Source organism: Meriones unguiculatus, chromosome 6, assembly GCF_030254825.1.
Source record: "Meriones unguiculatus strain TT.TT164.6M chromosome 6, Bangor_MerUng_6.1, whole genome shotgun sequence".
In the NCBI taxonomy this organism is placed as follows: Eukaryota; Metazoa; Chordata; class Mammalia; order Rodentia; family Muridae; genus Meriones; species Meriones unguiculatus.
Genome location: NC_083354.1, coordinates 8729531 through 8742988, shown reverse-complemented (window position 1 = coordinate 8742988; position 13458 = coordinate 8729531). Strand labels below are relative to the sequence as shown.

General features: G+C 39.2%; 1 protein-coding gene across 5 annotated transcripts in view; it reads left to right on the top strand.

Moving 5' to 3' along the window:
• The window catches only part of Myo6 (myosin VI), a 135742-nt gene that overhangs the window by 111844 nt on the left and 10440 nt on the right, over positions 1–13458 (top strand). For 2 of the 5 annotated variants that reach the window (XM_060384695.1, XM_060384694.1), the window contains exons 26-33: positions 1235–1443; positions 2867–2945; positions 3325–3485; positions 5486–5512; positions 5904–5933; positions 8575–8613; positions 11915–12018; positions 13264–13395. In XM_060384695.1, coding sequence (XP_060240678.1) covers positions 1235–1443; positions 2867–2945; positions 3325–3485; positions 5486–5512; positions 5904–5933; positions 8575–8613; positions 11915–12018; positions 13264–13395 — 781 coding nt within the window. The remainder of the gene's footprint in view (positions 1–1234; positions 1444–2866; positions 2946–3324; positions 3486–5485; positions 5513–5903; positions 5934–8574; positions 8614–11914; positions 12019–13263; positions 13396–13458) is intronic. The other 3 variants (XM_060384698.1, XM_060384697.1, XM_060384696.1) reach the window with 2 other exon arrangements.

The window sequence follows — 13458 nt, the reverse complement described above, 5'->3', positions numbered from 1 at the left end:
GAATTAATTTGTTTTATGCTTTTTTGCTTTCCAAAGTCAATTTTTATTCTGTTTATTTCTGGTGGTGCTGAGGACCGAACACTGTGTACCAACTGTGTCTAGCAGATGCCCTTCTACTGAGCTACGGCCCCCTCAAATAAAACTAAGTTAGAAGAGTAATGTGTCGTTATTGAAAATGAAAAATCACACTAGTGCCACACTCAGCCTTTAGCTAGTGTACGTTGTATTTCCTTCATGATCGATCACATTTTGCATGTCTACACTTTTACAGTTTTTTCTGCCACAATCATCATTTCATTTTGTATCTCTGCTGTTACATTAGTAGGTTTGTGTGGTTAATACATTACCTTCATTACTTTAGCTATTTTTAAAGAAGCAATTAATTTTCTTTATTTTTAAGAAAAAAAATGGGACTATTTTTAATTTTTACTTTTCAGTTGCTTGCTTATTAATGTGACTGAAATATTTTCTATTCTTGTTTGTTATCATATTTTGTCTTTTTCAGTTTTCTCAATTATATGTTAGGGTCTTACATGTTTTTCTCAGGTAGCATTCAGAAGTCAATGCACCTAAGTTTCCTTTCTGTAGCTCCTGTGGGCAGGGTAAATTTTAGAGGTAAAAAGAGAAAAACAATTAAGAAAAGGATGAAAATGCTAGATGGTAGATTTAGCTGACTTTACAGATCAAGGATGAGACTGGTTTGTCATCATCAGCCAAAATTAACCCAGGAAACCATCCAAGAAATCTAGATGTAATTTCCCAACTGTTTCTTAGGTACTAATTGAATGCTATAAATACAGTGAACTCTGGCTACATGAGGCAGTCTTTCCTTAAAAATATCTTAAAGCTACATTTATATAGCATTGTTCATAGTATGCTACAGGTAGATATTGGTGGCTTGTTTGATAAAACATGGAATCAAATATTTATGTGTGGAGGTCGCTTTCAAAGAGTATGTGAGTAGCTGGACATGGTGATGTTCACCTGTAATCCTAGGGTTTCTGAGGCTCCTCACTTCCATAGCTAGTTCAAGGTTACTTTGGCCTACATGAAACAGTAAGAAAAAAAATATGAATATGGATTTGTTGGTCAGTTTTGCCGACTGTTTATCTGTATCTTAGAGTATATTTTTTAAACTGTGAAAACCCATAAAACATTGTAACTGTTTTAAAGTCTACAAAGCATATCCATATTGTGCAAAGGAGGAAACTTTGTTGTTATTTGGCTTTTTAAGTCCACCATGATGACGAGGGAGCAAATACAGAGAGAGTATGACGCGCTAGTTAAAAGCTCAGAAGAGCTTCTCACTGCATTGCAAAAGAAGAAACAGCAAGAGGAGGAGGCAGAGAGGCTGAGACGCATTCAAGAGGAGATGGAGAAAGAAAGGAAGAGGCGTGAAGAAGATGAGCAGCGTCGGCGGAAGGAGGAGGAGGAGAGGCGGATGTAAGCCATTTGCATTGTTCTCACTAGAAGCCTAGAGGATGCTGGATGGTGGCTGATAAAACTGTATTCCTACTTTAATCAATGATTATGCATTATGTATATATAGTGATGCTACAATATGCATACACACATACACACATATACACATATATGTATATATTAGACAGGGTTTCAGAGTGTAGCCCAGGCTGGCCTGCAACTCTCATCTTCCTGCTACAGCCTTCCGAGTGTCAGTTATATTTACACACTGATATGCCTGGTACAAATCAACCAATTTTATAATGAGTTTTTAAAAATTAAATGCTCATCTTATGGAGTACAGGTTTAACATTCCTAATCTGAAAATCTAAAAACTGAAAACAATCTCATCTGAAAATTTTTTTGATGTGCATGTGTGTGTGTGTGTGTAGACTTTTTTGCCATGGTGTCATCTGGAAGTCAGAGCAACATGTGGGAGTTGGGTCTCTCCTACAATGTGGATTTATGGGATTGAAACTATCAGGCCTGGGGGAAAGTGCCTTTACCCTCTCCACCGTCTTATTGGCCCTAAAGTCTGAAACTTCTTGAGGGAGTGGTAGCACACAAACTTGATTTAATTTAATCTCGCTTTATTTTATTCTTTAGCTTTTTGAGATGATCTTTTAGCCCTGGCTGACCTAGATTTTGTTATATGCACCAGGCTGCCTTAACACTGTGGAAGTCCTCTTTTCACTGCCTCTCCATGCTATGTTGACAGGCATGGCCTACCATGCCTAAAACATTTTCTTTTCTTCTAAAACATTAATTGTACATATTAATGGGATGCATTTGGTACTAACATACATGTGTACTGTGCATTTGAAGTACCCATCCACCCGTTTTTTTTCCACCTCCCCATCTCTGTACCTGGCAAACACTCTTCAGAGTCCCTGGATCACTATTCTATGCACAGTCCGACTTCTCCCTTTTCCCTATGTTTCCACATACGCGAGAACACATCCACATACGGGAGAACACACGGTTCTTACGTTTCTTCTGAGTCTGGCTTGTTTCACTTAACACGATGCCCTCCGCTTCCATCCATCTTGCTGCAGATGGCAGACTTGCATACTTCATCCATAGCTGTGCTCCTAGGCTGTTATTGTGAATGAATGTTTCTGTAAATGTGGGTCTGCAGGCCACCCTTTTATACGCCACCTTCATTTCCTTCAGCTGTGAACGCATCATTTCCAAGTTAATCTAGAATCGCTTAATGCTATAGAAGATGATTGTATTTGCTTCATTGTTTAGGGTAGTTAAACTTTATGTTACTTGAAATGAGTTGGTAATATATGTTCTCGGAGGCTAACATGGGTTCATCCTGCTTGTTTGCCTATGGCTGGTTGACTTCTGAGAGATTTCATAGTCTGTTGAAAGTCTGAAGAGTTTTCTCCTCTGTTCTTAGGAAACTTGAGATGGAAGCAAAGAGAAAACAAGAAGAGGAGGAAAGGAAGAAGCGGGAAGATGATGAAAAACGTATCCAGGTGTGTGCTTATTGGACTGGATTTCTATCAAATAGCAACTGCTAAGTAATGAAAGAGGTGAATCAAAACCCTGGTTTGCCCCGGGGTTAAAGGCCGATTCTGAAGGGAGTATGAGATGGAACGATAGTGCTAGGGAAGATGGAACTCGTGTTGTGGTTACAGAATGGTGGAGCCCTGTAGCTCTTGCCTTCATTTGGCTTTGGGAAAATGAAGCATTAGCGATAATATAGGGGCAAACCCTGTACGTGGGAGGCTTGGATTTAAACAGCGTCTGTTCCTTACCAGAGACTCTGGCCGAGACCACTAAGCCTTCTTTTTATTCGAGGTAATAGTTTTAAGAAGGAAGAGCTCTTGCTAGGTGTGGCTTTCTGTGCTTCAGGCTGAGGTGGAGGCGCAGCTGGCCAGACAGCGGGAAGAAGAGTCCCAGCAGCAGGCGGTCCTGGCACAGGAGTGCAGAGACAGGGAGTTGGCCCTGCGCATTGCCCAGAACGAGTCAGAGCTCATCAGTGATGAGGCGCAGAGTGACCTGGCACTCCGAAGGTACCGAGCTCCGGATCGCACCCCTGTCCTGGGCTTTCTTAAGCCCCCTGCCTCTCTTTTCTATTTGAAAAGGATTAGGAGAGAATCTTAATTTTTTAGGTATTGACATATTTGAAGTAAAAACATTTTTAAATTAGTTGGATTTATTTTTGTACTAGAACAAAACAATTGATTTTCCATTTAGTTATTGAACTATTAAATTTTCAGCTAATGATTGTTCTATTAAGAGCAAAACCCAGCTTTATTTCTAAAATTGCTCAAGGGTATTGTGTAATGGGTAGAAATTTAGTTTCTAAGTACTTGTTAAACACTGACATAGAAGTTAGTTGCTACATTAAAATGCAGTTTAATGAGTATTTTTCTAATATAAATTTGAAACAACACACCACATTCTTTTTTAAATTTAAATTTATTTTTTGATAATTTATTCACATTACATCCTGATTGTAGCCCCCTCCCTTGCCTCCTCCCGGTCCCACTCTCTCTCCCTCTTCACCCCTATTCCCTTCCCCTATTTCTCGGAAAGGGGAACCTTTCTTCCCTACCATCAGACCCCAGCTTATCAAGTCTCAGGATTGCCCGCATCTTCCATGGCCTGACAATGGTCCCCCACTAGGGGTAAGTGATCAAAGAGTAGGCAACAGAGTCCATGTCAAGAAAGGCCCTGCTCCCCTTACTGGGAAACCTACATGGAGACTGAGCTGCTTATCAGCTATGTCGTAGCAGGGGGTTTAGGTCCTCATCATGCGTGATCCTTGGTTTGTGCACCAGTCTTTGCAGGTCCCCATAGATCCAGCTTTGTTGGCTCTCTTGGTCTTCTTATGGAGCTCCTGTCTGCTCTGGGTCATTCTACTTCCTCACTCTTTCCTGTGACTCCCTGTGCTCTGCCCAAAGTTTGGCTGTGAGTCTTAGTATCTGTTTCGATCCCCTACTGGGTAGAGCCTTTCAGAGGACGTCTATGGTAGGCTTCAGTCCTGTTCCCTCTCTGCAGCCGCTTCTGGTATCTATTCTATTTGCCCTTCGGAATGGGAATTAAGCACCTTCCCTAGGGTCTTCCTTGTTACTTAGCTTCTTTAGGCCTCACGCCACATTCATAATACTTGGAGCAAGGTGCAGTTTACTCTCCCATACCTCAGGATAGAGATGACGTCTTCCTTCCTCCCTCTCTCCCTCCCTCCCTCCCTCCCTCCCTCCCTCCCTCCCTCCCTCCCTCCTTTCTTCCGTCCTTCCTACTTCCCTTTCTCCCCTCTTTCTCTGTCTTTCTCTCTCTTTCTTTCTCTCTCTCTTTTTTTTTTTTTTTTTTTTTTGAGACAGGGTTTTTCTATATCATCTCTGGCTGTCCTCTATCACTCTGTAGACCAGGCTGACCTTGAACTCAGAAATCTGCCAACCTCTGCCTCCTGAGTGCTGAGATTAAAGGCATGTGCCACCACTGCCCAACAAGAATGTTTCCTTTTCAAGAAGGAAAGCCAATCTTATGGAAATGTTTTGCTTCCTTAGATTCTGAATTATATTATGGTAGAATTTGGAGGAAGATGTAACATTTTGTTGCAGAAAAGTTAATATTTATTGTCTAAAATTTAGAGTAGAAAACAGTTATTTTGTTTATTCATTTAAAAAGACAAAACAAATTTGTGAGGCGCATATACTTTCTGTATACCAAGAGGTATATATAGAGACAAAAGTAATCTTGGCTTCCTAAAATATAACCACTAGATGGGGCTATTTGCTTGTAAAAGGAAAAGGCAGTGCTAATCAAGGTGGTTAGATTTTACTTAGCTACGAAGATGGGTTGTGTTTGTCATCACAAGTTTTGTTTTTTTACCTATGTGATTATTTTGAAAATCTATGGAGTCTGAACTGTATATGAAGGCATATGATATTGCAAATAAGCTGGCTAGGACCATACATACAAAAGTGGCTCTAATAACCACATAAATTGTGTATGTGATAAGTACATGGTGTCTGCTGTACTAAACATTTCTAAGTTACTTTTCCAGCTTGAGTTCCTGCCCAGCAACTTCTAAGTAAGATTTGTTTGCACACATATAGTATGTTTTCAAATATCTTAATCCATTACATATAATGATCCATGATGTAAACCAGCAACTTCAAATTACATGAAATTGTAGGGACACCCAGATTTCTATTAACACCAAATCTCACAGTGTATGAATGTCTGAATTTTCTAATCTTAATCTGTTTGCTCTTTAATTTTTATTAATTCCATTAGTTCATTATTTTACAATCCTTCCAATGAATATTTTTAAAACACATTAAAGTCTTAATGATCTTACGTCGATTACAGATAAGTTACATTTTTAAATCAACAAGTAATTAGACCATAAATTTACACAATCGAGATTTCTAAAATTCAGAGCTGGTGGTGATATTAACTAAGACATATTCTTTTCACAGAACTGATGGAGCAAGATCCCAAATGACACCGTATGTCATTTCACTTCGTCTCTTTAAATATTGGTTCTATTTTTGAGAAATAGGTTTCTCATTGGAGTAAATTTCCTCTTATTCTTTTTGCCAAAAGATAATGAAATAACTGTTTTTCCATCTTTTATTTCTTGCCCTGGGGAAATGTTTGATGCTTAGCCATAGTAGCTTGTGACTTGCTCTCCTGTTTTTGTGTTGTTGTTTCAACTTTAATACCAACTTGTTTTATGTGTTTTAAATTCAGTCTTACATCTTCATATCAGGTGTGGAAGAATAGATAAGAATAAGAAAAGTACTTAGTTTTCAGTATATGTGATAATTAATTCTACTAATATGTGAAAGGTCTCCCTCTGAAGTTAATATGTAATGCTTATTTAGTTGTAACTTTTCCCACAGAGAGAGGATCTTAGTAACACTTGGAAAATAAGAGAACATATTGTATTCATCTATGAAATATTTAGGGATATTTATGCAACCTGACTTTTAACAGCATTAAGCTAGTTCTCAACTGTATTAGACTGCAGCACCAGGAGGAGGCATTTCACAAACAACATGGGCATGCACAATGAAGCATTCACTGAGGTGCTTGCAGTTGCTAGAGAAGACATGACCCAGTAACTGGATGGTTCTGCTTACACAGACTCACCATGAAAGCCATAGCTAGAACTGCAATCTGATAGGAGAATGTTGTCTCATGAGCCCTAATGCCACAGCATCATGAACAGTTGACTCCCTTCAGAGTTTCCGACAAAACATGGCATCTCTTCTCAGTTACGCTGTTCGCATCTGTATAAATATTATATATTAAAAGGAAAACGTTGTGCATTAAAACTATGGAAAATATGCTATTAACATGTTAGAAGGTTTGCCTAAAAATGTATGTATGCTTCACTTGATGTGTCTGGCAAACATGTTGATCTTACATGGGTTGGAGGACAGTACCCAAGGACAGTTCCTCTTCAGGACACTTAGGGTGTCCAACACTTCAACAGCAACAGTGGTGCAAACTCTCAGCCTTGTTGTTACCTCAGCACCAACCACAAACTTGGAATAGTTACTGGGTGGCCACTCTTTACTCTCCCTCCATTAGAAAGACCACTTTAGAGTTGTCATTTGGGTTTGTTAAACAAACACTGCAATTAACATGCAAGGTGAAATTGCAAGCATTGCAGGTCGCTTAGCGAAACCAGAAGGTGAAAACGCTGAGACGCAGGGACCAGTTTGGGTCAGTGAGTAATCTGGTGCGGTTTTAGTGAGGGTCAGGGGGAGTGTAACTTGGTAGCGGCTGTCTCCTGGTGCCAAGGCATCACACGTCTCTATGAGCAACAGACCATATAGTGATCAAGAGCTCTGAAAAGCTGTCTGACTCCTGGGAACATGCTGTGAGTATGGAGACACTTAGGAGAAAAGGGGATTTTAATAATGGACAGAAACTGCAGAGGGGAGACAATTTGTAATCTTAAAATTTAAAATAGCGTAATTTAAAAATCATACTATAAAAGGTTACAAAATTCTCACAATCTCAGTATTAGAAGAGATTGATAGTATACTGCTGGAAAGATAATTGTATTTGTGTGGTTTGTTTCATGGATTTCATCTTCATTGGGCAGCTTCTTCAGGTCTGGTTACTTCTGCTGTGCTTGCTTGAACAGCTCACAGCAACACCCAGCATTGCCAGTGCTCCATACACATGCTGAGCGCAATATATGCTATATAAATGCAATATATATTAATTATATATTTGAATACAAATCCCTGCCCCTTTATCAGAGTCCCAAGACTTTTCAGGCATTTAGGAAACTGTACCCACAGCTAATATATCCATCTTTTTAACTTGTGAGTGTTTTTTTTTTTTTTTAACTGACTTGAAGGGTTTGTGGTTACTAGAGTTGAATGAATAGAACATATGTGAAAATGATTAATTGTGAAGGAAAAGAAAGCAAAGGACAGGGATGAAATAAAATTTTAAAAAGTGTTGGTTTCTTGAACCCAGTGAAACTGTCATTCCACCTCATGGAATTAAACAAGCTTAGAAAAGTGACAGTCTCTTGTGAATAATGAAAGAGAAAGCAGCTTTTGCTTTTCAGATGTACTTATCGTTGCAAGGTCAGATTACATCAGGCATTTCATTTAAAAAGTTCTCGTATTGATTTTCTTCTTTTCTTCTTTAAATACATACTTTGGTTGGGAACTGAAGATTTTTAGAATGTTATTTGAGCACACCAGCTTGGTTTACCACCATGAAGCTTTGTCTAACTAATATGCACTAAGCATCTTTGGTGCAAAAATCCTTGCACGGCATCTATATTCTGCCAAGTTTCTTGAGTGCATTTAAAGCATGCTATTTATATTCCGCCCATAAAAATACCAGCGAAGCATGGCCCTCATGGAATTTAATCTGAAAGTTTTTACACAGTGATGGAGATGTGCTCAAGTAACTTTAAACTCGAAGATCTTGCCATGGCTTATGGATAATATTATTGACAAGTGTGTCATTAATAGATAGTTCACAAAGTAAAATGATTTCAAATAGCTACAACATTATAATATTAAGATTAATTATATTTTTGTATCCTTTAAGCAATTTATGTGATGTGCCTTATATATAATTGTGTTGTGTTATCTTTTTTTTTTCTTGTAGGGAACAGATGGCCAAAGAAATGTCAGAAATTTTGAGTAGGTTAGTGCAGTGTGTTTGCAGAAATAAGTATTTGTTACAGAAATCATGTTTCACATGCCTTTTGGTTATTCGGACTTGGAACCTGTTGTATGATTGGCTTACTCCTTTCCCATGTAGCCTTTTCCTACAAGGAATGCCATCCCAACACAGTAAGAAGCAAGATTCTCCTCATCTTGATGTTTCTCACCAAGGACACAGCTGGCATTTAGGTGCTGGGTTGTGCCCATCAGTCTCCCCCTGATGGGATGGGTGCTTGGGAACTCCCCCTGGGGTGGAAGTTCTACCCCTACACTGTGCCTAGCTGAGGGGGGAGCAGAGTAAGAGTGGATCTTAAACATGAATACTAGTTTAAAAACCACTGCTGCAAATGAATTTTCAGAGAAAATCCCTGGTAGGATGGAGTTCATAATTTTTTTGGTTGTGAGCCTAGGCCCTAGTGTATAGTTTTTAAAAGTAGATTTTATTCAATAATATTTTTCAAGTTAAAAGTTACAAAATTAATTAGAAGTGCTAAGTTACTGGGTCTTACAGGCACCTACCAGAGAAGACCTCTGGAAGACTCTACTGATGGAGGTATTGAAGCAGAGGATAACCAAACTTGGGGAGAGTGCATGGAATTTTATGAAAGAAGGGGGAGATAGAAAGACTGGGAGGGTACAGGAGCTCTACAAGGAGACCAACAGAGCCATAAAAACTGGGCCCTGGGGCCCCTGCAGAGACTGATACTCCAACCAAGGACCATTCATGGAGATAACCTAGAACCCCTGCACAGATGTAGCCCATGGCAGCTCAGTGTCCAAGTGGGTATAAGGGGAATAGGGGCTGTCTGTGACATGAACTGATTGGCCTGCTCTTTGATCTCCTCCCCCTGAGGGGGGTGCAGTCTTGCCAGGCCACAGAGGAAGTCAATACAGCCAGTCCTTTGAGACCTGATAGGCTGGGGTCAGATGGAAGGGGAGGAGGAACTCCCCTATCAGTGGACTAGGGGAGGGGCATAGGAGTAGATGAGGGAGGGAGGGAGGGTGATATTGGGAGGAGAGGAGGGAGGAGGCTGCAGCTGGTATACAAAGTAAATGAATTGTAATAAATAATAAATTAAAAATGTCAGTTCTGTTGTTTTAATGTGTTGTTTGTATGGTTGTCTTTGCGATAAGGATAATCAGTGGATTATACATTTGTTTTACTGTTTTAATAATACAGAGACGGAGAGGGTAACATCCACCTGCAATGAGCTCACTTCCTGTTTCTAACTCCAAGAACATTTTTTAGCAGGTTGAGCAATGTGAACAGAAAGCTAGTGTTGTTACACTCACCTTTATGCAGTAATAATTTGAATTCAGTGTTATCTTCAGAACCTATCAAAACACCTCAAAACACACACATACACACACACATACTGAGACATACTATGGTGTCTTATATATATTTGACTATCAAACTATATATTCTGTAAGTTGTCTTCCTTTTTAAAAACAAAAGAAAACAGAAAAACTTAAAATAATTTCCAGTTACTGTCCTAGAAAACATCTTTAAAAGAGTTGTGGTGGAAGGGGGGAGTGATTTTTTTTCCAGTCACTTTATTGAATGGCAGTTTAGAGATGTAGAAACTAGTATTTTTGTAAATATTAAAGATAATGTATTGGTAAGGATAAAAGACCTTGCAGACACATAGCTGACTCAACAGTTTCTACCGTGTATACTCACTCTACACATGTGTGTTCCATAAGGACATCTTCATACACCTGTCTGTTGTATTGAGCAGATCTCTGCCACATGTCATCCACTCTTTATTTTTTATTTTTATTTTTTATATTAGTTACAGTTTATTTACTTTGTATCCCAGCTGTAGCCACCTCCCTCATTCCCTCCCAATCTCACCCTCCCTCCCTCACCTCCTTCCTGCCCCTCTCTGAGTCCACTGATAGGGGAGGTCCTCCTCCCCTTCCATCTGACCGTAGCTTATCAAGTCTCCTCAGGACTGGCTGCATTGTCTCCTCTGTGGCCTGGCAAGGCTGCTCCTCCCTCAGAGGGGGGTCATCCACTCTTTTATTTTGCCTTTCTCTCCTGTTAGTCTCCTTTCCCCCTAGACAATTAAGCTTTTCCTTTCATCTGAAAGATACATGCATGATTTTATGTATCTAAATCAAATATTGAAGTAAAAAATAAGAGAAAATGTGATATCTGTCTTTCTGAGACCAACTTAATTATATTAATATGATTATTTCCATTTATATAAATTTTCCTGAAAATGCTGACATAACTTGGTTCAATTGATGGATACCTAGGTTAGCTCTGGGGCTTACAGTTAACTCTCTGAGCTAAGCAGGTAGGAAGGAAAAGCTGTATGCAAAATCACTAGTTACATCGCTTGCAAATTTTGCAGTAAAACAGATGTTAGCCATAAAACACAGCAAGGATTAAATAGGTACTTAGTATTCATCAGTCGGTATATGATGGTCACTGTGTCAAGGAGTTTCAAGTATGCCAAATATGCCATTTTTATCACCCAAACTACACACATTGGCCTTTAAAAGAGGCAAAGATAGCTTATTTGTTTCATCTCAGGTTTAATGTTGAAAATGTAATTTCTATCACATCAGGAAAAGGTTATGTCTTTTCTTAATTTTTTTTCTTTTATTGAAAATAGGTTTTTTTCAAACAATATATCTCTATTACAGCTTTCTCTTCTTCTGCTCCTCCCAGTTCCTTTCCACCTCTCCTTCCAGCCAATCTTTTCTTTTCTCATTAGAAAATAAACAGGTTATTAAGGTGTAATAATAAAATCAAGCATAATATAATATAATAAGATAAAACAAAAAAAAACCCACGTAGAGTTGGACAAAACAAATAAACAGAATTTAAAAAGCCCAGGAAGAGGCACAAAGGGTGATGTATTTTCAGTGGTGGTTTTCAGTAATGTCAGTCATCTAAAGTGTCTCTCTTGGCCATTTGCTGGGACTGCTATTCTTTGAAAATGCAAAATGGTGAGAGACTACACATCTGCTCTCAGGTAGCTTGCCTTCCTCGTCCTTCTTAAGAGGAACGTTGTGAGGTAGAAGACGGTAGTGCTGTGGTGGTGGTGGAGGGCTTGCTTGTTTGATACCCAAGAGCCAGCGTTTCAGCCCCGCAGAGTTTACTTACCATAATATCTGTGACCCTTCTTTTTCTGTTTTGAAACCTGATGGGTTGAACCTCTTCCTTCGTTACATTGAGCGTAACCTAAATCATGAAAATTGATTCTGAGTGCCTGTCTCATGGTAAGTATATTTCTTGTTGAAAAATATAAAATTTTTGATTACAGAGGTCCTGCCGTACAAGCTACCAAGGCGGCTGCCGGTACCAAGAAACATGATCTCAGTAAATGGAAATATGCGGAGCTTCGTGATACAATCAACACTTCTTGTGGTAAGTGCACGGAGGAGATGGAGGAGAGGAGGGGTCCATGCCAACAGCCAATAAGAGAACTACCTGGGTAGTGTGTGTGCGTGTGCATGCATGTCTGTGTGCGTGGGTGTGTGCAAAGTACCTAAACCAGTCTGTTATTCTTTGTTCCCTTGAAAATGGAGACATGAAAGACGTGTTCTAGTTGCTTTTCTGTTGCTGTGATAAAATACTCTGGCAAAGGGGACATTAGAGGAGAGAGGGTTTATTGTAGCTCGTACAGTCCATCTTCATGGAAAAAAGGAGGCTAAAGCAAGCTGTCATACCACCTCCACCCTAGAGAGCAGAAAGTAGATGCACGCATTGTACCTATCCTGCTTTTCCACTCTTACACGCTCCTGGGCCAAACCCAGGGACTGTCGCTGACCACAGTGGGCAGGCTTTCTCACATCGCAACTAATACAGTCAGGACACTCAGATGTCCACAGACAGACTAGCCTGGTCTAGACTGTGCCTCATTGAGACCTTTTTCCCAGGTGAGTGGAGGTTGTCTCGGGTTGACAATGAAAACTAACTACCATGATTAAAGAATTAAATGCATTTTGCCCATTTCTTACCCAAGTCAAAGAAAAGGATCAAATACAACTTATGACTTAGGTTATATTAATTATTAATTAGTTCCTCTAATGTTTATAATAGTGGTAAAATACTTGAATATCTGGATCTTTTCTTTTGTGAATCCAGAGTAGTAAATACCAATATAACCATTTCTTTTTAAATTGTTTTTTTCCCCCAGCAGAACACTTAGCTGTATGAGAGACAATACTCAGAGTCTCACATAGTTAGGGTCTCCCTTAAAGCACAGTGTGTAAGTTCTGGACACTGACTAGTTGGATAGGGCTCTTGCCATGCTCTTGTCCTCACTGAGTGCAGTGTGTTATGAATGTGAGAATGTGGTGCCTGTAACCCTTGCTTGTATTTGAGCACAGTAATTGTCTTCTTCTAAAAAACCTTTCTGATTCAACTTCTTCATATACAAATATCTGTTTCTTCTAGAGTTCTTGACTTGAGCAAATGATATAGATGATAATAATATGAGAGTAATAATCTGTAAATATGAAAGACTGAAATGCTCATCCTTAGGTTCCTTTTTGTTTTGTACCATAAACTGAAAACCAAAAACCTTTACATACACCTGTTCGTGCCATGGAATGATTATATCAGATGAATAACTTGGGATGTTAATTTTTCTCTCCATGTAATCAATAGATATTGAGCTCCTGGCAGCTTGCAGAGAAGAATTTCACAGAAGGCTGAAAGTGTATCATGCTTGGAAATCCAAGAACAAGAAGAGGAATACAGAAACAGAGCAGCGCGCTCCCAAGTCTGTTACCGATTATGGTATAAACAAATCTGTACTTTTCAGTGTTCTAAGTATTCTATATTTAAATTCATGTACCTACA